The sequence below is a fragment of the Heloderma suspectum genome, chromosome 3 (assembly GCF_057233095.1).
Source record: "Heloderma suspectum isolate Gila_16-S chromosome 3, 16-S_ref, whole genome shotgun sequence".
Classification (NCBI taxonomy): Eukaryota; Metazoa; Chordata; class Lepidosauria; order Squamata; family Helodermatidae; genus Heloderma; species Heloderma suspectum.
This window is the reverse complement of record NC_139460.1, coordinates 105,080,547-105,106,730: the sequence shown is the minus strand read 5'-3', so window position 1 is coordinate 105,106,730 and position 26,184 is coordinate 105,080,547. Positions and strand designations below refer to the sequence as shown.

The 26,184-nt window shown below is 42.3% G+C and overlaps 1 protein-coding gene across 8 annotated transcripts in view; it reads left to right on the top strand.

Moving 5' to 3' along the window:
• PDK3 (pyruvate dehydrogenase kinase 3) overlaps positions 1–26,184 on the top strand; it is a 66,796-nt gene that overhangs the window by 17,662 nt on the left and 22,950 nt on the right. For all 8 annotated transcript variants that reach the window (XR_014789155.1, XM_084843995.1, XM_084843997.1 and 5 more), the window contains 3 exons: positions 8,924–9,065; positions 13,324–13,395; positions 23,413–23,597. Coding sequence is in view for 7 of the 8 variants with exons in the window: in XM_084843995.1 (XP_084700121.1) it covers positions 8,924–9,065; positions 13,324–13,395; positions 23,413–23,597 (399 nt within the window). In the remaining variant the exon portion in view is untranslated. The remainder of the gene's footprint in view (positions 1–8,923; positions 9,066–13,323; positions 13,396–23,412; positions 23,598–26,184) is intronic.

The window sequence follows — 26,184 nt, the reverse complement described above, 5'->3', positions numbered from 1 at the left end:
TAAATGCAGTAAGTGTGAACAAAAATGTTTCTCTTCTCCTTTTGACTTCACTGTGATGGCTTTAATCTTGGCTATAGAGTAAAATATGGTGGTTCCTCATGTATGTACATGCTTATTTTGCCACAGAATTTAACATCTCCCTAAGCGCAGAGAAAAGCCAGAAAGATCAAGGATGCTGTTCATATACATTAAGAATAGTGGGAGTGTTGGTAAATATTCTGTTAGATGACTCAAAAAACTCCAGCTGTGGGAATGAGAAGAGTTTCAACACTTTCTTCCATTCCATTAACTTAAGACAGCATACCAAGGGTGGTAGTGGGCTCTCCCACACCGGAAGCATTCAAGACAAGGCTGGACAGCCATCTGTCAGGGATGCTCTGACTTGGATTCCTGCATTGAGCAGGGGGTTGGACTTGATGGCCTTGTAGGCCCCTTCCAACCCTACTATTCTATGATTCCCCAAGCTGGTGCCATCCAGATGTTTTAGACTCCAACTCCCATCACCCTCAGCCAGCATGGACAGTGGTCACAGGAACGCTGCGAGCTGTAGGCCAAAACATCTGGAGGGCAGCATCTTGGGGAAAGTTGTCTTGAGGAATAAGGACTTTGCCTTCTCTCTCATCTTCCCTGTAGTAAAATGTGGTGAGAAAAGAGAGTAAGTAGGAAACAAGTCATTTCCACAATGACCTGTCTGTACTCCCTTCTAATATAGATAGTAAGCATCACTTGCCATGTTACTCTTATATGAACATCTTTGTGAGAATTGCTCAAAGCAAATATTAGATTTTTAGGTAAGCACTGAAATTTTATTTTTACGTTGGATGTTTTTCGACAGCATTCTCTTACAATCCTGGTTAAAAACAAATCTGCTCAACTCCAGTAGCATTTACACAGTAGAAGATATACACTAACCTCTTTTCCGATCTGCATTTATCCATAGAAAACCATTTCTTGTTTTGACGTCTGTCTGTCTGTCTGTCTATCTATCTATTGCATTTGTATCCCACCTTTTTTCCTCTTGCAAGGAATCCAAGGTGGCTTTACGTTATCCTCCTCCTCTCCATTTTATCCTCACAACAACAACCCTGTGAGTTGTTCTAGCATTTGAGTTATTTCAAGAATGTGGTGATAATTTAGAGAAGTCATACTTTAGTAGTTTGAGAATACTGCTACTTTAGTAGCTTGAGAAGAAAAGATTTTCTTAGGGTATTGGCAGCACACAGTTGCAGCTCGTGCGCATGGTCTGTAATATGTTTAAACTAATGTATGTTATGAAACAAAGGCTACACTCAGATGTAATGCTAAGCGATAGTTCACTTTAACCATATATAGATAAATTTTATTACGATCATTGATCACCACCTTACATGTACACAACTTACACACAATGTACATAATTATACAGAAACTCAAAGAGAAACCTAACGTGATCTCAGAGTATCAGGTTGGTAGAATTAAAGGTAAAGGTGTCCCCAACCAGTCGTGTCCGACTCTAGGGTGTGGTGCTCATCTCCATTTCTAAGCCGAAGAGCCAGCGCTGTCCGAAGACGCTTCTGTGGTCATGTGGCCGGCATGACTGAACACCGAGGTGCACGGAACGCTGTTACCTTTCCCACCAAAGCGGTACCTCTTTATCTACTTGCAATTTCTTGCTTTCGAACTGCTAGGTTGGCAGAAGCTGGGACTGAAGACGGGAACTCACTCCGTCACGCAGCACTCGGGTCTCGAATTGCTGTCCTGCTGACCTTCCGGTCTGCAATTCAGCGTCTTAACCACTAAGCCACCGCGGTCTATTTTACTAAAAGTTTGCAGCAAGCACTAGCAGCTGCACAAAACCTGGCCACCTTATCTGTAATCTGAAAATACTGATCAGAAAGAAGAACAGAAAGATAAAATTCATTTGATCTGCCTGGCATTTTTTGTAAAAGAGGTGTAATAAAAAATAGCAAAATTCTCAATAAAAAGAACAATATAATAAAACATGCCCAACAGTTTTCACTTACCTTCCATCAGAGGGGCATGTATGTTCATGGTATGGGACCTTTCTGTATCTTTCCTCTAAAAGCATAGATGGTAAAACATTAAATTGAGCTAATGTAGAGGCTTTTCTAAATTTGGAGATAGGTAAATTGGTCAAATAATTTGCTGGCACACGTATCTTACTCCCAGAAAAGTGATATTTTGTGAGAGAACTTAAATAGTTTTGTAGATGCGTATCCCATATTTGTTGTTTAATAGTTTACCTTTAAAATATCCAAGGGCTATTAAACTACCAGTTGTACCCACAAGTCAGTAATTTGTCTGTCAACAACCTTCTCCATGTTGACTGAGAAGCGTCTGTTAGGATCAGTGGGGTCAATCCTGTAGGGGAAAAAGCCAAGTCTGAGCCCAGTGATTATCAGGCAGATCCATGCACAGGCTTCTGGCCTCCATAGAAATTAGGCCCGCCTCCAGGTGCAAGGCCACATTAGAAACACAAGATGGGACTCCAAAAATCCACTCTCAGCAATTTGGTTTGAATGACTTCAAAAACCCATAATGATCATGGGTACACAACTGAGATCCATACAATATCTGAGGTACAACCTTGGCTACAAAGACTTGAATAGCTGAGGGAATGTAGTGTCCTCCTTTAGTATGGGGGAAAAAATTATTTGCCCTTTCGAGGAACTGGAAGAGTGAAAAACTAAGTACCTGTAGGTTGTTACCTTTGGATTTCCATTAATCTGCCATCAATGTTTAACCCTCCTAGTAAAAAACATAATTTAGTCTTGTTCTAATTGCTGGTTAGAAGTTCATTGCTACAGTAAGTGGCAAGTGCTGTTAGTAAATGTCTCAAGCCAGTACTTGCCTGAGATTACAGCACTACATGATCAGCATAAAGAAGAATTGACAGAGCTCTAGTGTCCAGTTTAGGGGGATGGAAGCTGGTATCAGCTAAACTCTTAACCATCGAATTAATGTAAAAATGGAATAATATGGGTGCTAAATACAGCCTTGTTTTACTCCATTGAAAGTTGGAACAGGGTCAGAAAGGTGCCCTACATGATCGCAGGTTACTTGCAGCTGAGTATTGTCATACAGGCTGTGGATAAGCCTATCAGTATTGGTGGCCTCAAATTTTTCCCAGTCGGTCCAGAGGGATAAGATCAAAAGCCAATTTAAAGCCAATAAAGGCTGTATAAAGAGTAACTTTAACCATGGTTTATTGAAGAAGCCAGGATGCTGCTTGCAGATACTCAAATACATTATGGTTTCTCTTTGAGTTTCTGTATTGGTTTGTTGTCTTCCTACCTTCTCTGTGAATACCTGCCTGCTATACCAAAAGGCTTTGTGGCAGCCAAGGACTGGCAGTTCTTTTGCCATTGGGTAGCTGTAGAAAACAGATCAGATGAACTCCTCTGAGATCTTTGTTCTCTCTGAGCAAGTCCCTGAGCAAAATAGTCCGAATGTTTCTCTTCATTAACCCTTTTCTTCCCAAACAAAAGTCCTTCCAGTTGTGGCCATTCTTTCAACAAGGACAGGAAGTTTTTTTTCAGTAGTAAAACTTAGTGGTGTTCAAGTAGAAAAACAGGTTTTACGATAACTTGGGTTCTTAGGATACAAAAGGGGGTGCATCGATTAAACAGTTCGGTGGGAAGTGAGTGGGTAGTGATTGGGGGAAGCTCTTAGTTCAAACTGCAATTGTGTCTGTTGAACTATTGGTATAGCTTTTAACTGCAAACGTGTGTTCTTCTTAACATATAATTTTCATTGGGTGTGGGCAAAAGTGCCTGTGGTCCCTTAAAACATTGTTTCCCTTGCAAGGTTGCTGTGGCTGGAGAGGGAGAGCTTGTCAACAAGGAGGTGGACAGGGAAAGAGTCTGTTGCCAGGCTGAGTGAGGAGGGAGCAAGAGCTTTTTGAAAGCACCAGCTTGTGTGAGTGGTTCCTTTTAACCACTCTTCCCTTACATCTCTGTAGTCAGGGGAGGAGGGAGTGATGCAACAAACTAGGATTAAGCCAGAATACCAATTTTGGACTTAACAGCACAAGCCAGATTCACAAGCCCATTTTAAACCATGGTTTCAGATCATGTTTGTTGGCACCCAATAAACCATAGTCGACTGGGACAGGTTTGGATTGGGCATGCTAACAAGCCAGGATTAGTGTTTCTATTGGGCATACTAACAAGACAAATTGTTGGTTTAGCATTATGTCCAAACCTGAAAACAATTTAGTATACTGGAAGCTACACTGCTTTTAATTATGAACTACTTTTAAAGAGAAATTTTCCATCGCCCATAGTTCCAAAGTAAAATTTACCAATGTGCTGTGGGGGCAGAACTCAATCATAGCAATGGCACTGGGGGAGTGCTTAACCCTGTCTCCTGTGCTTTTTCCCTGATTTAAGTATTGGCCTTTCTCCAAAGTGCTACTGACTTCATTGGGGCAGGGGTAATTCAATTTTTTTTAATCAGTAGTGGAAGGGATAATTTAGATAAGGAAAACAACATGGGAGAAAGGGTAAACACCCTTATTCCAGGGCTAGTACTCGGATCAAATTTGGACCCTGCCCCTATGGCTTTTTAAAAGTAAAAATAAAAACATTGGGAGATCAGTCATGGATCTCCTGGGTAACGTGTAGTTTGGCCCTTAGAGCTGTTCCTCACATTATTGGTTTTGCTAAGGAGTGTACCCACAACTGTTTGTGCAGCACAAATTAAGGAATGAAAAAACTGAACAGACATTTTTAAAAAATCTTTTATAATTAGAATACATTCACTCAATAGTATTTTGTTCCTTTTTTAGTGTACAATGTTTTAGTGTTATCTTAATCACATTGGGCTATTACAGACATAACACTTTGCATTCCTTAACCACAATTAAGAAATCAAGAGTAAACTGTTGGATCCTATACACCAGAGGTGGGAACCCTCTTGTCATTCAGATGTTGGACTATAATTTTCATCATCAGCGGCCATGCTGGTTGGGTTTAATGAGAGTTGTAGGGTCACAGGTTCTCTACTGCCGAGATAATGACCTGGTTTGCATGACATGGCACAGCTTGTCATGGGTTATTTAACCCACGATGACCTCTGGTGCCCATGGGTGCCACTTTGCATATCCAACTTCCACTAAGGGGTTGTTGTGTCATGTGAACCCAGCGAGCATGGGTTATGCAAGAATTAAACCACCCTTGCATAACTCATGGTCTGTTTAGGGTCGGATATGCAAAATGGTGGCTGCACGTGCCACAGTCTCACTGTGGGTTAAATAACCCACGATGGGCTGTTGTGTCATGCGAACCAGCCCATACTCTCCCTCTCATGCTTTTTCCTCTCAGGAGTAAATTCCTGTCTTTGAGCTAGCTAACCTTGCTTTTCAGTGCACAGTCTCATTTGTCTCCAGTGATTCTACCCCTACTGGTGGCAGAGTGCTTCTTGCAATTTGGGAAACTTGAAGTTCTAGTGAAGAGGAGTTATTATCTTCTGACCGATGTACTCTGTAATAATGGTTCAGATAACTGTAATGAAAATTTGACTCCTTGTGGTAGCCAGAAATGGTCTGCCTTACTCAACCAGATGGATAACTGGTTGAGTTTCAAGTCAGCTGTGCCAGAAAAACAGAGTTAGATGATTGCAGACAGTTCTGGGGGTTTTAAATACTTTTTTACAGATTAATTATATGACAGTAGGGCTTCCATTTTCTAATCCTTGACCAAAAAAACAGCCTCTGGACAAAAAAAAAAAAAATGCATGCATGCAGATGAACAGGCAAAGACATCAATAAATAGTTGCGGGATAATATCTAAAACAAAAAATTACTAAGCTATAACAAGCCATTGTCAGGCATGCCTTAAAGGAACGAGCAAAACTAAGTACTTAAAAAAAAAAAAAGCTGATTGGGCTCTATCCTGCCAATGTACATTATCTGTGAACAGATGCTGAATGATGTGCTGTTGAACTGATTATAATGGGACTGCCTTAAAAAGTGTGACCTTGATTGTGCCAGTTGCACTACACTTAAGGATTTTTCAAATTGCAAATCTTAGTTATTATATGCATAGCAATGCTTTTAACATTATTTCCTGGGCTGCATGAACATAACTTAATCAGTACCTTGCAGCACTTGTTCATTTTGCAGGCGGTTGTCTTTTGTGACCATGACTAACACATTTGCAATCTTTCTCTTGCCTAAAGTGGAATACTGACAGCTCATTACAGGTAAAACACAGGTCTGTGAGTTTACCTGGCCTTTTTTAATATTACTGTGGAGTTGTCTGCTCTTAGGGAGGGGGTGAGAGAAATGAAAATATGTATGGTCTCCAGTCTGAAGCCTAGATGTATGGCTGTTGGGTACTGTCTAGAACATCCAAGTTGCTTTAAAATAACAATAAATAACCTTTACCAGATTTCAATTCATTTGATTATGGACTAAGACTGCAATCCTATACCCACTTACATGGGAGTAGGCCCCACTGAATTCAGTGGGACTGTTTTCTGAATAAACATGTATAAGATTGGGCCATAAGGGTATAATGAGGTGAAAGACAGGCATATGTTCCATTGAGAATGAAACACGCATTGAAACCTGTCATTTGCATTAATTTCTGTGGAACTGGTTTACCTAAACTTCGTAGAAATATGCCCAATATTTTAGCTTGGAACTACCCACCCACCTCTCCCCAAACTCAGTACCAAACATCCGTTCCAGAGCCCAACATGCAGCAGCCCTTGCATACAGCCTGCGTTGTGGCACTAGCCCAACAGTGGCATTAGAAAAGGGCAGCCTTCCCCAACTTGATGCCTGCCAGATATTTTGGACTTCAACTTCCATCAGTCCCAGCCAGAATGACCAGTGGTCAGAAATGCTGGGAGTTATAGTCCAAAGAATCTGGAAAGCATCAGGCTGGAAAGGGGAAGAAAAGTAGTTATGTCTCCCCCTTCCTGAAATAATTTAAATGCCAAAAGAGTTGAGACAAAATCTTACAGTAAACAATCATTACAGATGTATTATACCATTAAAAACCACTAGCTACTTGTCTTTAAAAGAAAATTCATCAAAAACACTCAGGTCCATTTGGTTAGTCTCTTCAGTCATGTGACAGATGCAAATTAGTACAGTAATTTGAAAAGATATATATGATACTGAATGCATTTCTAGCCTCAGGTCTTCATCAGTAGCTAATCATAGTATGTTGCAAATCATCAGAACATTCAAAATGTTTGTTAATGATAGAAGTTCCTTCAGAACATTGGGCCACTATTGCTTCCAGCGGCCATAGGAATTTTATTGAAGGGCAGGGTATAAATCCCTAAAATAAAATAATAACTTTCTGAATAGCAGTTTGCCGTAGCTGATGTTGCCAAGGTGTATTCTAGGGTGCCAGTGTGATGTAGTGGCTAGAGTGTTGCACTGGGACCTGGGAGATCTGGGTTCTAGTCCCCACTCGGCCATGGAAGCTCACTGGGTGACTGGGCCAGTCACAGTCTCTCAGCCCAACCTACCTCACAGGGTTGTTGTTGTGAGGCTAAAATGGAGAGGAGGAGGATTATGTATGCCGCCTTGGGTTCCTTTGTTGTTGTTCAGTCGTTCAGTCGTGCCCGACTCTTCGTGACCCCATGGACCATAGCACGCCAGGCCTTGCTGTCCTGCGCTCTCTCCCGGAGCATGCTCAAGTCCATATTCATTGCATCAGTGATGCTATCTAGCCATTTCATCCTCTTCCGTCCCCTTCTCCTTTTGCCTTCAGTCTGTTAGCCTTGTGATACGTTCCATGGGGTTTTCTTGGCAAGAATACTGGAGTGGGTTGCCATTTCCTTCTCCAGTGGACCACATTTTGTCAGAACTCTCTGCCATGACCTGTCCGTCTTGGGTGGCCCTGCACGGCATAGCTTATGGCTTCACTGAGTTAAGCAGGCCCCTTCGCCACAACAAGGCAGTGATCCATGAAGGGGTTGGGTTCCTTAAAGAGGAAAAAAGGCAGGATATAAATGTAATAAATAAATAATAGGGTGTATTAATGTAGAGGGCATCAAGCTTGGACCCTTAAAATTATAGAGGTGTTGGTGACGGTTGCCAGATTTTTATCCATTACAAAAAGACATCGAATGGGTAACAGAGGACATTAGTATAAAGCACTTCTAGCCATAGACACAGATGCTATTAGACTACAGACCTCTCTAAGAAATAGCAACACTCCATAGACAGTGGGCTCCCCAGATTACAGCCCCCCCCCCCCCATCATCACTTACATCTTCAGGCTGCAGATTTAAACACTTGGAATTATGCTCTGTTGTCTACAGTGGGAATTATTTCCAAGTAAACATGCATAGGATCGAGTTGTCAGTTTAATTTTAATTTTCCGTTCAACTGTAGCTTGCAGATACTTGTTAAAGACCTCAACTTGCTCCTGGGTAGTTTGAAAAAGGAAGATAAGAATTGAGAATCCTAATCAGAAAGAGAGGATACATTAGGCATGGACACAGCTGCTGTTTATGGAAAGAGTGGCATGGCCCCTCACCGTGAAGGATGAAATCCTTTGTTACAGAGTAACATCAGAGTTCCACTTGGGATGTGGCCAGTCACAGATATTTGCTTGGAGCTGTTCAGCTAACAATGTAGTAATTAATTAGCAGATGGACACAAATAACTGGACTCTGATTAGTGCAATCAGTTGGTGTTGCCAACTTTACAGTGGGTTTCAGTATACTGGTTTCAGTATACACTGCAAGCTGAAAATGGAATTCCTAACAATTGGACTGAATTAAGATTTAGTATACAAGAAGGAAACTTACACTCAAGAAGGCCAGTCTTGGTAAATGTGCTTTATTTCTTTTTTTACATTTTATTTATATTTTCTAAACATGTTTCAAGAACAAGAAAAAACACACCTGAAATCTCTTTCAGTTCAGCTGTACTTTCTGTCTTTTCTTTCCATAGGGCGTGATAATGCATGTGAGAAAACATCATATATGTTCCTGCGAAAAGAGCTTCCTGTGCGGCTTGCTAACACCATGAGAGAAGTCAATTTGTTGCCTGACAACTTGCTGAATAGACCTTCCGTTAAGCTAGTCCAGAGCTGGTAGGTACAGATAAAAGGCAAGACTTCTACATAAACCTAATGCTATGAATTTTGCAAGGAAGAATACTCTAGCTGTGGGCAAGTGTGGCAGCCTTGCATATAATAAATTAAGGAGTTGGGCTTCTGCCCCATACTTGTCATGGCTTGTCCTCTACCATGTACATTCCAGTGCCTCCTTCCTTACCCAGAAACTCTAGTTTCTCTTCTCTTCCTCCCCCTGGTCCCATCTGCATGCTCCAGCTCCTCTTCTCTTTCTCAGTGTTATAGCTCCATTTCATGAATTTTATCCTGGTATAGCAAAAAACAAATCAAGAATAAGTTTAAATTTATACATACATGTGTCAGTAGTTTTTTTAGTACCAAAATAAGACATGTGAAGACCATTTGTTCATGAGGAAGGCCTGTGGTGAAAGTGTGTTGGGCCTTCTTCAAAAATGAACTATCATCATCTGGCAGCAGCTTGTGGCCTGTCTCCTTTGCTTTTCAGACTAAATTCGGACAGTTGAACAGTAAGCTCTAGCTGTTTTGTGTCTCTGGACCTGATTCTCATGACATGACAACCCACGGTGGGTTGTCAGCCTTGTTTGTTTCAAGGTGGATTGTTGTGACATCCGAACCAAGCGTAATTTCCTAAGCGTGGTTTGCTAACCACACACAAGCTGCCCTGAGAACCTATGGCTTGTTGTTGGGTTGTTCTGGGTGGCTTGTTTTCAGAGTAGTTTGTTGTGATGTGCGAACCCAGCAGAGTAGCTTATGCAGGGCTTGTCAGAAAGGTCTAAAGAGCTGCCTGGCAAGAGTGGTGAAAAGCCTGGTTGGTCCTTGTAATCTTGCTAACAGTATCCCCTCCCTGCTACATCTTGGAATGACACTAGTCAGTTTACTCCTCCACTTCATCACTACCCTAGATAGCAACACCTTTGAAAAAACACTTTTTTTTTCACCTTCGGGGAATTTGCAGAAATTTAACTTAAAAAAAAACCTCTGGGGAGATTTGCACAAAATCGCTAAAGCGAAGTAACTATGAATTTGTGCAGATCTCCCCAAACTTTCTTTATAACGTTACATTTGTGCAAATCTCCCCAAAGCTGAAAAAAATAATGTTAAATATATGGAAAGCTCCATGAAAAAAAATTCTACTCAATAAACCCTAGTCCGCTAATGAGCACATTTGCACTCAGTAGTGAAGTAGGCTGCTGAGGTTGTGCCACAAAGGCCATGGGATATGTGCCTGGAGCGGGCGGGAGGACTAAGTGTCACAGCAAGCTGCAGAACGCCTGATTGTCAGGAGTAATGTGGGTTAGCGAGCGAACAGCCAACCTACCATAGCTTATTTTCAGGGTAGCTTATCATGATGTATGAATAGGCCTGGAATGTAGCCACAGGAAAATGCTTTAAGAAAAGATAATCGCACACATCCCTCTCTCTTTTCCAGAGAAAGTAGGGAAACACTGGCTGATGTTTTGATCAGTAGTTATAGCTGATTATTATGAGTGGGTTAACCAGTCTGTGTGCCCTGTACTTTATCAGAAGGATGGTGAGAACTTCTTTGGAAAATAATATAAGCAAAGAGATCACTATGCCTCAGTCAACTAGCTCTTTGCGACTGCAGGGGATTCACTGCACACCTGCAACTCATAAATGAGCTTCCCTGTTCTCTTCAGTATAGAGGATGCCTCTTACTGTTGGTATCTATTGTGCATATAGAACTATCCCTCGCACTCATTTGAAGTTAGTGGGGAAACTCTTCCTTGTGTTAGAGCTCTGTGTTCATCAGAGCTCTGATTAGAGTAAATTACAAATAGTAAACTACATAAAAACAACTAGCATCGATGTACATGTACTCCTGCCTGGGGGGTGGGGGGAGGGTGAGGAGGTCGTAGCCAAGGAGCTTACAAGCTACATATAATAGTGATGGAGGAAAACTATAGAGAGAAGGCAGTATAGGAGAGGCAACTGTAACCAGGATCAGTGTGAATAGATGCAATTTTACCTATTTAAGCTTCCCTTTGGTTAGGGACAAGACATGCTGAAAAGTTTATAGCATTTTATTTGATGCTAGACATTTTCCATTTCCCATGTGCTATTTGAAGTTTTGCAGGGATGCTATAAATATGAATAAAAATTTCCAGAACATTTAGTTCTGTTTAGTTATGAGAATTAGGTGGGTTTTTAAAATTTAAATCATTTATAATTTGCTTTAAAAATATTTTTCTCCACAGTGGCTTGCAAAGTCAAAAATAACAACCATAAAAATAGTCAAATATCAGAAGCAAAATAAGACCTATCTGCATGAACATTTAAGAATCCAGCAGAATAAAATCAGAAAAAGTCTCACAGATGTTTTCATAGCCTATCTAAAAGGAGAGAGAGGAAGCTTGGCAGACCTTCCTAGGTTTAGAACAGGGGTAGGCAACATTTTTGGGTCTGTGGGCCCACGTCATTTTTTTCAAAGCCTGAGGTCACATTTGTCATGCGGTTGTTTGGGCCTACATGCATTTATTTTCAAGATTCTGTCTTTTCTTGTCCCCTTGTTGGGATTTTGTCTTTTCTTGTCCCCTTCTTGGTGGGATTCTGTCTGTTCTTGCCCCCCTTCCTCCAACAGAGTTCTTCTTTCTCTCCCTTCCCCCTTCTGCCACCTACTGCCATTTCTCCCTTCCCCCTCTTTTCCGGTCACTGCCGCCTCCAGTTTTCTCCCCGCCTGCCTTCTGCTTCTGCTCCTCCCACCCACTCCGCTAACTGCTCCTGCTCATCCTTGCAGGTCACTTCTGCTCCTCCTGCCTGCCTGCCCCAGTGGCCACTTCTGCTCCTCCTGCCCTCCCCACTGGCTGCTTCTGTTCCACCTGCCTGACCATCTGCCTCGCAACTTGCTTCTGTTCCTCCTTGCCAATTACTCTTGCTCTGACCAACTGGCTGGCCAGCCACTCACCTGCCTGCTTGTGTATTACTGCCTTTGCTTCTCCACTGCCTCCTCTTTCTTGGGAAAGAGCCAAGAAGCAGGAATTTGGTGGTGAGAAGGGCTTCTGCACTTCTGCTCCTTCTGTCACTGTCTGGTGTAAGGAAGGGGTCTTGGCAGGTGCTGTCAGGGGTCTTGGCATGCGGCACTATGCCCAGAGGCGTTGCGTTGGTGACCCTGATTTAGACCATTTAAGAGCACAAGCGTAAGGGATTCATACTTGATAATCATAGGATTCCAATCCCAGAACCCTCTGTCTATCCAAAACCCTACTAGCAAAAGCCAGGTAGGGCTGGATGAGGCTGGAAGCTTTTACAGCTCACTATCCTCTGTTTAGAATCCTTTTAGCTATATGGGCCTCTTAGCCCATCTAGCTTGCTTACCAGGGAGTGGGCAGGGACAGCAACAGAGAAGCTCATGGATTTGAGAGCATTGAGGCCTCTTCTCCCTCCTCGCCCACCATCCTACCCCCAATTCTCCCTCTCCGTCGTCTCTTTCGAGGTTGCGATTGCAACCTTGGAAGAGAAGCCACATTCCATGGTGGCTGGGACCAGGGGTGGGAGGGAATCCACAATTGGATCTCCTCTGTGCTTGTAGCTCTCTCTACAGCCACAGAAGAGAAGGCTGGACCATCCTATGACTTCCCAGGCACTGTCTTACAGAGTATTGCTCTGTAAATTACTTATGGAATTTCCTGTACTATGACAATGAACATATTTGCAATTATAGTAATAAATAATTGTTTTCTACACAACACATAAGAACAAGAAAGTCTAAAATATTGGTTATAAAGATCTTAATAATTTTTCATTTTTTTATTTGTGCTGCCATTTGATGCAGGTGAATTAGAGAGCTTCAGCTATTGGGCAGTATAGAAATGTTTTTTTAAAAGTTAATTAAAAGAAATCTGAATCAGCTGGTTTGACTGTCAATTTAAAAATAGTAATTTATTTTTACTTTATTTTACTTAAGATTATAGGATAGCAACAGATACTGATGGGCAAAATTTACAGCCTATTCACCATGTTTCAAAAATGTGTTTGAACCTACATTCTTCAGTTGACAATTTTTGTCGGTTCTACTGGCTTCCAGTGTTTCAGGACCAATTTCTTTAATAGACAGATAATCACTTATTGGTATAGAGATTAGGCATGCAGTCCTATGCATGTCTACTCAGAAGTAAGCACCATTAAGTTAAATGGAGTTTGCTTCCAACCTAACTTGCCTCTTTAGGTAAGTCTATATATTTTCAAGCTTTTTCCCCAGGTGGTTTTATGTTAACTTTTCTATTCATCTATATTTCAGGTATATGCAGAGCTTTCTTGAACTTTTAGAATATGAAAATAAAAGTCCTGAAGATCCACATGTTTTAGATAAGTAAGTGATGTGATAGTTATTTTAAGCAAGTTAACACTGTGGGAACAATGTATTCATTTTCTGCCATAATATAATTGCAGTCAGAATTTTTGTTCACAAAACACTATGTTTTAAGGAACACTTTTGATTTTTGTTGGAACAAGTAACTATTTTATTAGAACAAATAAATGGCTAAATTGAAAAGATTGTTAGATTCCTTATAATGTTTTACTGGACATACTAATGGGCTGATCGATTATATGTCTTTTACTCACAACTTTCAGTTATTTAAAGTGAGGGTTAAGTGCAAAATCTTAACTCTCCTTAGTAACAACAATGTAGAAAAGTGCTGTCATTGTTATGAAAGCAAATGCACTACCTGTGTTATTGTGTTTTGGAAGGGTTTTTTTTCTGTAGTTATTTGCATAGTTAAATAGGCAAAGTGACTTTAAACAAAACAAAAAAATAGATTTCCTGTCCAATTGTGTTAGCAGTTTCATAAGAAGCTTCAAATGTCTCCAGATGCACATGTGGCTCTTCTGCATGTACATATGCAGGTTTTTGAGATTGCAGCCTACATCCTTTTTTCAGCTCTGTAATAGGACTGCTTGATTTACAGTCAGAGTGTTTCTGATTTATTATGTGTTCATTCTTGTTTTAAGATGCAGAACTGGTTCTGAGTCAGGATTCAGTGAATACTTCCAGTTTTCAAAGGAGGCAGTTCTGAACTGACTGATATTATGGTGTGTGGCATAGACTAGCTAGTAGCAAGGTGGATTAATTAGGAACTTTATGAAGATAACACCGCACTGATTGCATCTGAATTTTGCATAATAGTTATGTTTGGTTGTGGCAGTGATCAATCTTGCAGTGTCCACTCAGGAAGGATATGAGAAATGGATTAGGTTTAATGATATTTTGGATTGTGTAGAGGAATGAAGAAATCATGATAGCATGTCATGCAGATGCATACAGAGTATTTAGAAAGTATTTAGATATTCTTACCTGTGATCAAGCATCAGCTTTGATTATCATAAAAGTAGTTTTAGCACCTACCTTTGAAGGTAGCTGATAAATCAAGAAACCCAACTTTATTTCCATGTATCATATCCCTATTTGCCATATCTCTGTATGTTAGAGAAATAGGATGCCCTTTGATACTTGGATCTCCTCACATAAAAAAGGAATATATATATATATATATTTCATTTGAAGCACCAAAGTAAAGGAATGAATGGACTTGTCTTGGCCTTAACTCTCAGATTCTCATAGAATCAGCACGATCTAATCTAGCTGAAGCTTTTAAGCATTAAATAATTTTCAAGAAGGAGTCCTTGTCCAATCAGCAAGGAAGGTGAGTAGGTTAAAACCCTCCTTGTGCAATTTGAAGGTTTTGAGGTTTGGGATTAGGTTGTTACTGTTCAGTTTTCTCAGTTATTATTTTTAGAGTAATGGATCATTTGAAAACTGCATGAAGAATTTGCAAAGGTACTTAAGCATTGCTGATTAGACAGGAAAATGGCAAGTAAGATATCTTAGAAAGAGGAGCACTCTTTCACAATCAGAAATGTATGTTAGAAAAGTACCTGCAAGGAAAATGGACATGATTTTATTACTTGATAGAAAGGGCTATATTTACATCTCAGCAACCCTCTGGGCTAGAATAACTTCCCAACACAATATATGGAGAATGAAACTGATAAGGATGTAGAGGGAGCGTGCATTCTTAATGGAACTAAGACAGTGAACTTGAGCATAATTTTTCTCCTTGTGTCAACTATTTAGCATTCTTGTCTGAATGTTTTAAAATTGTAGATATTGGAAATGGGGGGTATTGCTGCCATGTTGGATCCTGGAAATGAAAATGCGTAGTTCCAGTTGAGAGGCAGGGCTGTATGCATTCTGTGCTTAGAAAAATAACCCAGTGGTCGGCAACCTTTTTGGGCCATGGACACATTTAGCAATTTAAGAAGCTGTCACGGGAGGCATGGCAAAAGAAGTAACCTGCCCAAAATACTGAGTACAAGACAGAGATGGGGTCTGAGCCCCAACACACTAAACAGCTCCTTTGAATCCACAGTTTTCAGCACTAACAGAAATGTATTTCACAGCAATCCCAGCGGCTGCTAAGAAAATGTGTTGTTGTTTTTCTAAAGTAGGTGGTGTATAGCACCTTGGCAGGGGTGAAAGAAAGTGCCTACTCTTGCTATAACTATATAAATCATATGAATTAAAGCAAATTTGCACAGCTTTTTGCAGCATTCTATTTCTGCTGGGCAGAACTATGCCGCACTGAAACTCTGAACCACTGGCCAACCATTTTCCCAGCCTTGAAAAGAAAATGAATGCTGAGCTTCTCATGAGTTCTTATTGCTGGGGCCAGTACTAAATTGTGTGGTGTGAGTAAAGGGTTATCTATTCTGCCTCTCAGGTAAGCATTTGGTGAAGTATGGTTCCTAATTGACTGTACCTACTTTGCCATCACTATATCCTTGATGTTGTTGTTGTTGTTGTTATTTATTACATTTTCTATACCACCCCAAAGCCGAAGCTCTCTGGGTGGTTTACAGAAATTAAAACATTAAAATACAATATACAAAGTTTAAAATCCATTTACATAAAAGCACACAGACAATATACACAAACAACATATAACTAAAAACAACTTTGAATAGTCATTCATTACTAAAGACATATCCAGGACCGATTAAAACTCATCATGTGCTGCCAAATGCCTGGGAATCATAGAATCATAGAATAGTAGGGTTGGAAAGGGCCTACAAGGCCATCGAGTCCAACCCCCTGCTCAATGCAGGAATCCAAGTCAGAGCATCCCTGACAGATGGCTGTCCAGCCTCGTCTTGAACGCCTCCAGTGTGGGAGAGCCCACCACCTCCCTAGGTCATTGGTTCCATTGATGTACTGCTCTAACAGTCAGGAAGTTTCTCCTGATGTTCAGCCGGAATCTGGCTTCCTGTCACTTGAGCCCATTATTCTGTGTCCGGCATTCTGGGATGATCGAGAAGAGATGCTGGCCTTCTTCTCTGTGACAACCTTTCAAGTACTTGAGGAGCACTATCCTATCTCTCCTCAGTCTTCTCTTCTCAAGGCTAAACATGCCAAGTTCATTCCGTCTCTCTCCATAGGGCTTTGTTTCCAGTCCCCTGATCATCTTTGTTGCCCTCCTCTGAATCCTCTCCAGTTTGTCTGCATCCTTCTTAAAATGTGGTGCTCAGAACTGGACACAGTACTCCAGATGAGGCCTAACCAGTGCTGAGTAGAGGGGAACTAGTACTTCCTGGGATTTGGAAGCTATGCTTCTATTAATGCAGCCCAAAAGAGCATTGGCCTTTTTTGCAGCCACATCACATTGTTGGCTCATATTCAGCTTGTGATCAACAACAGTTCCAAGATCCTTCTCGCTTGTCGTGTTGTTGAGCCACCTATCCCCCATCTTGTAACTGTGCATTTGGTTTCTTTTTCTTAGCTGCAGAACTTGGCATTTATCCCTATTAAATATCATTCTGTTGTTTTCTACCTGTCAGGGTGGAAACTGAGCCGATAGAACCCCAGAGCAGTTCTGATTCTGAGGAGGATCAGCAATCCGTGGGAGAGGAGCCAGCTCATCCCTCACAGGCACAACGACTGGCAGAGATTCCTCCTGCCAGCATTCCTGAGATAGATAGTGATCCTAGCAGTGAGAAAGTGTGGGAATGGGGCTTGCTAGACGCTCGACACAGATGCAGGGAGTGACGAGCGATGGAGGGCGCGGAAAGGAGGCGTAGCACCCGTTTGGAGCGCAAGCAACGGCTGCCTCCCGTGGGCCCAAGGGAAAGAAGGAGGATCTCTCCCTAGCCCAAAAGTTCAGGGTCTTCAGGTGACTCTCCTTCAAACGGGGATCAACTGCCTACTTGGAGCATAGGCTACTCTGCTGTTCCTTGCTTAGTCGCTGTTGATTAGCATCTGAAAGAGTCATTAGGTTGTAAAAGGATTAAAGCCTTGAAAAGAATCCTTTCGTCTGTGTCTTGAGTTGGCTATTGGAGTCTACTGAAAGAGGCCGCTAGGGCGCTTCTGACATTGCCCAGCGCTCCAGTCTATCAAGATCACTTTTGTTTCTGTTTTCCAAAGTATTAGCTAACCTGCCCAATTTTGTGTCATCTGCAAATTTGATCAGCATTCCCTGCACCTCCTCCTCCAAGTCATTAATAAAAATGTTGAAGAGCACTGGGCCAGGACTGAGCCCTGTGGTACCCTGTTTGTTACCTCTCCCCAGTTTGAGAAGGTACCATTGATAAGCACTCTTTGAGTCCGATTCTGTAGCCAACTGTGGATCCACCAGATCATTGTTTCATCTAGCCCACTTTGAGCTAGTTTGCTCATCAGGAGGTCATGGGGCACTTTGTTGAAAGCTTTGCTGAAGTCGAGGTATATTATATCTACAGCATTCCCATGGTCCACAAGGGAGGTGACTTGATAAAAAAATGAGATCAGTTTCGTCTGGCAGGACTTGTTCTTGACAAAGAAGAGAGATAAGTCTTAACCTGGCGCCGAAAAGATAATAACGTTGGCACCAGGCAGATGTCATTAGGGTGCTCGTTCCACAGATGGGGGGCCACCACTGCGAAGGCCCTCTCCCTTGTTGCCGCCTTCCGAGATACCCTTGGAGGAGGCACCCACAGGAGGACATTAGATGTTGAACATAGAGTATGGGCAGGTTCATTTCAGGAGAGGCTTGCAATCTGGTATTGTGATCCCAAGCTGTGTAGGGCTTTATAGGTTAAAACCAGCACCTTGAATTGAGCTTGGAAGCATATAGGCAGCCAGTGCAAGCAGACCAGAGTCTGTCTTATACATACAAACCTTCTAGTCCCAGTTACCAATCTGGCCACTGCATGTTGCACAAGCTGCAGCTTCTGAATTGTCTTCAAAGGCAGTCATACACAGAGTGCAGTGCAGTAATCTAACTTAGAGGTTACCAGAGCATAGACAACTGAAGCCAGGTTATCCCTGTCCAGATAGGGGCATAGCTGGGCCACCAACTGAAGTTGATAGAAGGCACTCGGTTCCACTGAGGCCACCTGAGCCTCAAGTGACAAAGATGGTTCCAGGAGGACACCCAAGCTATGGACCTGCTCCTTCAAGGGAGAGCAACCCCATCCAGAACAGGTTGAACACCCTCCATCCAGTCAACAGGACCACCCACCAACAGCATCCCAGCCTTGTCTGGATTGAGTTTCAGTTTATTAGCTTTCATCCAGTCCATTGTCACTGCCAGGCATTGATTCAGCACAACCACAGCCTCACCTGAAGAAGATGAAAAGGAGAAATAGAGCTTTGAGTCATCAGCATACTGTTGCCAGTGCACTCCAAAACTCCAGATGACTGCACTCAACAGTTTCATGTAGGTGTTGAACAGCATGGGGGACAAAACTGACCCCTGTGGAACCCCATATTGGAGAATCCACGGGGCCGAGCAGTGTTCCCCTAGCACCACCTTCTGGAGCCGACCCCCCAAGTAGGAGCGAAAACACTGCAGTGCAGTGCCTCCCACTCCCAGCTCAGACACTTGTCCCAGAAGGATACCATGGTTGATGGTATCGAAAGCTGCCAAGAGGTCAAGGAGGATCGACAAGGTCACACTCCTCCTGCCTTTCTCCCAACATAGGTCATCATACAGGGTGACCAAGGATGTTTCCATGCCAAAACCAGGCCTGAACCCTGACTGAAATGGATCCAGATAATTGGTCTCATCCAAGAGTTTCAGGACCTGGCTTGCATCCACCTGCTCAAGGACCTTGCCCAGGAATGGAACATTTGCAACTGGCTTATAATTATTAAGGTGTTCTGGGTCTATGGAGGATTTCTTCAGGAATGGTCTCACCACCACCTCTTTCAGGTGGCCTGGGGCCACTGCCTCTCGCAAGAAGGCATTAATCACCTCCCTAGCCTAGCTGGCTGTTCTCTCCCTGCTGGTTTGTATTAGCCAAGAGGGGCAAGGTTCCAATATGGAAGTGGTTGCACGAACCTGTCCAAGCACTTTGTCTATATCCTTGAGTTGTACCAACCGAAACTCATCCAAGGAAACCGGATCAGGCTATGCCCTGGACACCTCACCTGATTCACCAGCAGTAAAACTGGAGTCTTAAGTCCTGGCAGATCCAAGAGATGTTACCTTGGAAGTGCCTAGCCAGTGCAATACAGCAGGCCTCAGATGGTTCCATAGTGCCCTTAGGGCCAGAATGTAATAGGACTACAGCCCTAAAAAGCTCCACTGGATGGCATATGGAAGATTGAACAGAGGCAGTCAAATGTTGTTCCTTGCCACTCTAACTGCCTTTGAGTATACCTTGCCAGAGGCACACACTAGACTTCAATTGCATCCACCAGGAGTTTTTCTCCACCTGCACACAAGCTGTCTCCTATTTTGTTTCATCGTCTTCAGCTCTGAGGTATTCCACGGAGCCGTACAAGCTCTACTCTGGAGAGGGCACTCAGGAGTGATCGTGTCAACCACCTGGATCATTTCTGCATTCCACAGGTCAACCAGGGTTTCTACAGGAGCGCCAGCCATATCAGCCAGAAAAACCCCTAGAGCCCTCTAGAAACCATCTGGATCTATTAGCCTCCAGGGGCGGACCATCTTAATAGGTCCCCCACTCTTGCAGAGGGGAAAAGCCACTGTAAGTCTAAACCTCAGCAGGCAATGATATGACCATGCCAAAGGGACTGATGCAAAGTCCTCTTGTCCCCCTTCACTGTATTTATAGATTATTAGATTGGCAGCCAAGTTCTCAGCAGTTATATAATATGTGCTGTAAAGCAGCTAAAAATATTGGAGCTAAATGAATGTTAGGATGGGTTAGACATATACAGGATGGGTTAGTGATGAGTCTATTATACTGTATGCATCGCATTTTGGTCAGATAGTTACCTCCCCCTGGAATGAGTTCAGAAGAAACCTGGTTTTCAGCAGAGGATAAGTTTGCACAACTCTGGTTGGCCTGCCCTTTTCCCCTCTTCTTGGAGCAGGTGTATGCACAATGCTGGTTGGCTGGCCCTTGTGTTTGTCACAAAGCCCCTGCCTACTGAGCAGTTTTTTCAAGGGTAAAACAACTGGGTTTGAAGAGTATTAAACTTAAAATAACAACAAGTGCCAAACAAATCACATAAAAATGGAAAGCGCTTGATGGGGAAATCCCTCACAAAGCAGACAGCCCCACCTGAAGTGTGTGGTGAGGGATGAAGAGGAAGAGCACTGGATTCAGAGATTATGTATGTGCCCTTTGAGGAATGAGCAGTAGAGAGGAAGCAGAAAAATCTGCACCTATTTCTATTTGTAGGTATGTCTGTATGGACTTTCAAGAAGCGACAGCAGTATTGGTGGTAGCAGTTAAAATGTGCTTGTATGCACAGTAACTCAGTGTTTTTGAGCACCTTTGGTAGTACTTTGAAACATAATCTGTTTTCAAACCCCCTTCCTTTGAAATAGCTCCGTGCTGGTTTTTATTAATTGATCGTCTGCGGTCTTTATATGGACTTCCTAATGTATTATGTATTAGCTTTTTTCTAAATGTTCCATGCAGGTTACACTTTGATCAATTTAATACATCAAACAGAATCTTTCTGTTCTTGTTTTAATGTTGCCTATAAAAAGGTTTGCTTAGTTTTATAGATGGAATCTAATAGAACTCTTTCCTCTTCTCTTGCTCTTTGAAATAGTCTTTTCAGTCTTGTATTTCTCATGTTAAATAAATAAATGTATGGTCAATTATAAAAATAGTGGAAGAAAAGGTGGATTTGTGATGCTTTACTTTAAATATCAGCTGACCTTTTGCTTTTAACTGTTCTGCTCAACAGGTCACAGCCTAAATAATTGTATTCGGGTTTTACATAAACAGAAGTTAATAGTTAAGCAGTATATTTAAGCTTGCATCTGTTCTTATGGCATAAATAGTTATGTAGGCTGTATTATTTATTTCACAGTAACCATCTATTGAGTATTCAACAGTAGAGCTCTAAAAATCCAGTGCAGATGTAACACTGCCCAATCTCCTAACTGCAGGCCTCTCTCCTCTCTTTTTGTATTTGTTTTCTATTCTGTCTTTCATTTTCAAAGCTAACTATGGGTTATGTCTGAGCTAGCATTTTCACTAACTATAGTTAGATTCAAAACACAGTTTGTAGTCATATTTAGCAATGGATTTGCAAACTATGGTTCAAGATAACAGTGGTTAGCAAAAACTGCTGGGGTAAACGGTTAGCTCTGAAAATGAAACCATTGTTATCTCTGAAAATGAAAGGTAGATCTAGAAGGTCAGTGAGCTAGATAAACAGATAATGTCTGACTATCCCAAGGTCACCAAGTAAGCTTTATGACTAAGCAGGTGTTCGAAATCCATTTTGACCTGGTCTAAGACTAGCTTTAGAACGCTAGCTTTCATTATGGTATAAGACAGTAGTCTTCAACCTTTTCAGGTCTTTGACCCCAATGGGCAACATGAGAGCCACAGTTTAATGTAGATACTCATCTTTGCAATTTCCTCTGTGTGTTTTTTTCACTTTCTTTTTCCTTTTATTTCTCTCTTTTTCTTCTCTTAAAATAATGGTGGTAGTGCCCCTGACACAATCCATCTTAGATCAGGGGTGATCCACTTGTGAGTCCTGACCTTCAGTTGAAGATCAATGATACCATTGATCAGGTAGCATTATTTCTGCACCAGTGCAAACTCCTTGATTTCCAAAGATTGTCTAAGAAATGACGAAAACCCCACTGCAGTAGCATAACAAGAAAAATAAACATTTCACATGTGCCTTGCTCTTAAATAAGTCATCATAATACATTCCTTGCATGTGGGGGGTATCAAATTTAGAAACTGTCAAAGTGCAGTTGCTCCTTTTCAGAGCACTTTTGTGTTCTGGAGGGCAGGTCAAACGGCCTAATTTGAGGCATCTCTCATTTTTCCAGCCCTTCACACAGCAGATGTATTGCATGATCGCAGAGGGAAAATAAGCCACAGTGGTTAATTTTCCCTTCCGGTGTGTGCCAGTTGCAAGCTGCCTAGTTCGCATAATTACTCTCACCGGGTGCAGGTTGTCATGACGTCCGAACCCAGTGAGGGTGGCTGGCTGGGGTGGTTTGCAAACAACCCAGCAACTCTAAAACAAGCCATGGGTTTCAGGGTGGTTTGTAAGTGAGGAGTATTAGTGCCCCAAGTCTGAGGCTTGAAGAAATACTTTATTGACTGTTCTGACTTGCCTGTGCAAAAGCATTCAAGAGCAGCCCACTTTAAAATATGTACACATGCCCCTAATTAGGCCTTCACGATATAGACTGGCTTTCTTGGTATACAGTTAACTTCCTGGCATATCTGTATTGTAATACACAAACGGAAGTGGTGGGATGATGGTAGTGGTGAAGCTTCTGGTTGTGACTGGCTGAGTTGCCCTAATGTTATGGAGGGATGTGGAAGGCAGAAAATCTCTGGATCCATTGGCTGAACTGCTCAAATCTTAGAAGCAGGCAGATGAAAATGCCTTGGGGAAGAAGGGATAGAAGGGCCTGAGAAGGCAACAATCCCAGAAAAATATAGGGGCCTAAGAAAGGATGTTGAATAAGGAGTAGTTTAGAGGAATATGAAAGCAAAAGAAGATCTGAAAAGAAAAGGCAGACTGAAGAGAGACTGGGCAGGAGGCTGAGGGACATGTGGCTGTGAACTTTAGAGATGAAAAAGGCTAACATTCAAATAATGATTTGAAATAGCCAGCCGAATCTTTAGCCACAGGCCTGGGTTTTTCCCTTTTAATACAGTATGATGGTACTGAAGTAGTTGTGTATTGTGAATAAATATTTTAAAGCTGTCACCTTAAATGACAGCTTTAAAATGACAGAGTTATTAGTTACTGTAATATTAGCTACTGTTACACCTCTCTGTAATTTGATAATAAAGGGTGCTATATAAATATTGTATTAATGACAATAATAATAACAGTAATAACAGCAACAGCACTTTGTTTCTGGGTTTTTTTTTCTCCCTCCAGCTTTTTAGATATCTTAATTAAAGTCAGGAACAGACACAATGATGTTGTTCCTACCATGGCTCAAGGAGTGATTGAATACAAGGAAAAGTATGGCTTTGACCCTTTTGTGAGCAGCAACATCCAATATTTTCTAGATAGATTCTACACCAACCGCATCTCGTTCCGCATGCTTATTAACCAGCACAGTAAGTAACTGCTTTCTGTTTCTATTTTTGAAGTGGTAATTGGACTTCTTGCTTACAAAGCAAAAGGGAGGCTACAGTGATCTGGTTTTTGCCACACCAGTAACTAGTTCTAATATATGCATGGTGAAAAGGCATATTTTAATAGGGTTTTTTGAACTGTTTGTATCACTGATTCTCAAACCCTTACTTTAATTTTTATTACATTATTATTCCACCCTTCCTCCATAGAGTTCAGGGAGTCAAACATGTTTGTCTTTATCCCCTCCACCCTTTATGCTCTCAACAGTCTTGTGTGCTGGACCCTCGACCTTCCTGGCTTGTAAAAGCAGCCAGTGGGGGACTGGCTGAGTGCGAATGCCTCTTTATGGGCAGGTGAGATTCCATCTTGCCTATAGGAGGCAATGGTAAGAGCTTTGTTTAAAAAAAAACCCTCCTTGAACCGCACTGTGTTGGATAATTTCTGGCCAGTCTCTTAATATTCCATTTTTGAGCAATGTGCTGTAGCATGTGGTGGCTTCTCAGCTCCAGGGATTTGAACAAGACAGATTGACTGTATCCATTTCAGTCTGGCTTCAAGCCTGGTTATAGGACAGAGACTGCTTTGGTTGCCTGGGTGGACAATCTACTTTGGAAACTGGACAGGGGGAGTTTGTCCCTGTTAGTTCTGCTGGACCTTTCAGCAGCTTTCAGTATCATTGACCTTAGTATTCTTCTGAAGCATCTGTCTGAGGGGGAATGGAAGGCACTGTCCTTCTTAGAGGGGTGATCTCAAAAGGTGGTGCTGAGGGATTCCTGTTCAATGCCATGGCTGTTAGCCTGTGGTGTCCCATAGGGTTCCATCTTACCCCCCATACTATTTAACATACACATAAAACCACTGGGAGAGATTGTCTTCTTGGGGGTTTGGTGCCACCAGTATGCTGACAACACCCAACTCTATCTCTCCTTTCCATCTAAATCCAGGGAACCTGTTCTGGTTCTAAATCTGTGCCTGATGTTGGTAATGGACTGGATGAGGGCAAACAAATTGAAGACAAGACAGAGGTGCATTTGGTCAATCGCAAGGCAGATCAGGGAATAGGGATTCAACCTGTGCTGGATGGGGTTACACTCCCCCTAAAGACTAAGGCTCGCAGTTTGGGTGTACCTTTGGACTCGGCCCTGAACCTGAATGCCCAGGTATCAGCAGTGGCCTGGTGTGTTTGCACAAGCTGCGGCTAGTGCGCCCGATCTTAGAGATGTCTGATTTGGCCACAGTCACGCATGCCTTAGTTACATGCTGTTTGGACTATTGTAATGTACTCTATGTGGGGCTGCCTTGGAAAACTGTTCAGAAACTTCAGCTGGTCTAGAATGCTGTGGACAGACTGTTGACTGTGGCTGGTTACAGGGAACAGGTGACTCCCTTGTTACAGCAGTTTCACTGGATACTGGTCTTGTTTCCAGGCAGAATTCAAAGTGCTGATTATGATCTGTAAAGCCCTACATGGCTTGGGACCAGGCCGCCTGAAAGGCTGCCTTCTCCCATATGAGCCTGCCCAATTCATAAGATCTTCTGGAGAGACCATTCTTTCAAGACCACTGCCTTCAGAGGTGTGTTTGGTGTCAACCCGAGAGAGGGCCTTTTCTCTGGCTGTTCCCAGGCTGTGGAACTCCCTCCAAAGGGAAAGTATGTTAACTGTTTTTTTGCCTTCCTGCCGGCAGGCGAAAACCACTTTATTCAAGAAGGCCTTTGGCCTGTAAGTAGATCTGATGGGTTGGATGCTCCTTTTTATTTTTTTCTCTTTTTATTCTGTAATTATGTTTTTATTGTATTTAATGTATTGTTTTATTGTTTAATCAATTTTAATTGTTCCTGTCAGCCACCGTGAGTGCCATTTTTTGGTAGAAGGGCGGGGTACAAATCACATAAAGGGCTGCGGTGGCTTGGTGGTTAAGATGCTGAACTGCAGACCGGAAGGTCGGCAGGACAGCAGTTCGAGATCCGAGTGCCGCGTGACGGAGTGAGTTCCCGTCTTCAGTCCCAGCTTCTGCCAAGCTAGCAGTTCGAAAGCAAGAAATTGCAAGTAGGTAAATAGGTACCGCTTCGGCGGGAAAGGTGACAGTGTTCCGTGCACCTTGGTGTTCAGTCATGCCGGCCACATGACCATGGAAGCGTCTTCGGACAGCACTGGCTCTTCAGCTTAGAAATGGAGATGAGCACCACACCCTAGAGTCGGACACGACTGGTTGGGGACACCTTTACCTTTTATGCCAGGTCCAACAATCTTATACCATTCTGACCTTATTCTAGCGCAATGCAAAAAAATAATTGGACTCAGAAGTTGAAATAACTTTACTCAATTTGTGTCATTTCCCTGGCCCTCTGCAGTGTTGCATACTGTCCTGCTACTAGAGCTGAAGGGATCTCAGTGTAAAGTGGCTGAAAGATTAATGGGGAAAAACGATCTAGTATTTTATTCGGCATAAGGTGAAAGGCAGTGGCAGACCAGCAGAAACAGAAACATCCTGTGGCAAACAGGCTTTCTGAAATATTTGTCTTTCAGCTGACTGGGAGTGAAGGGCAGGGAGGAGTCTGAAAACAGTT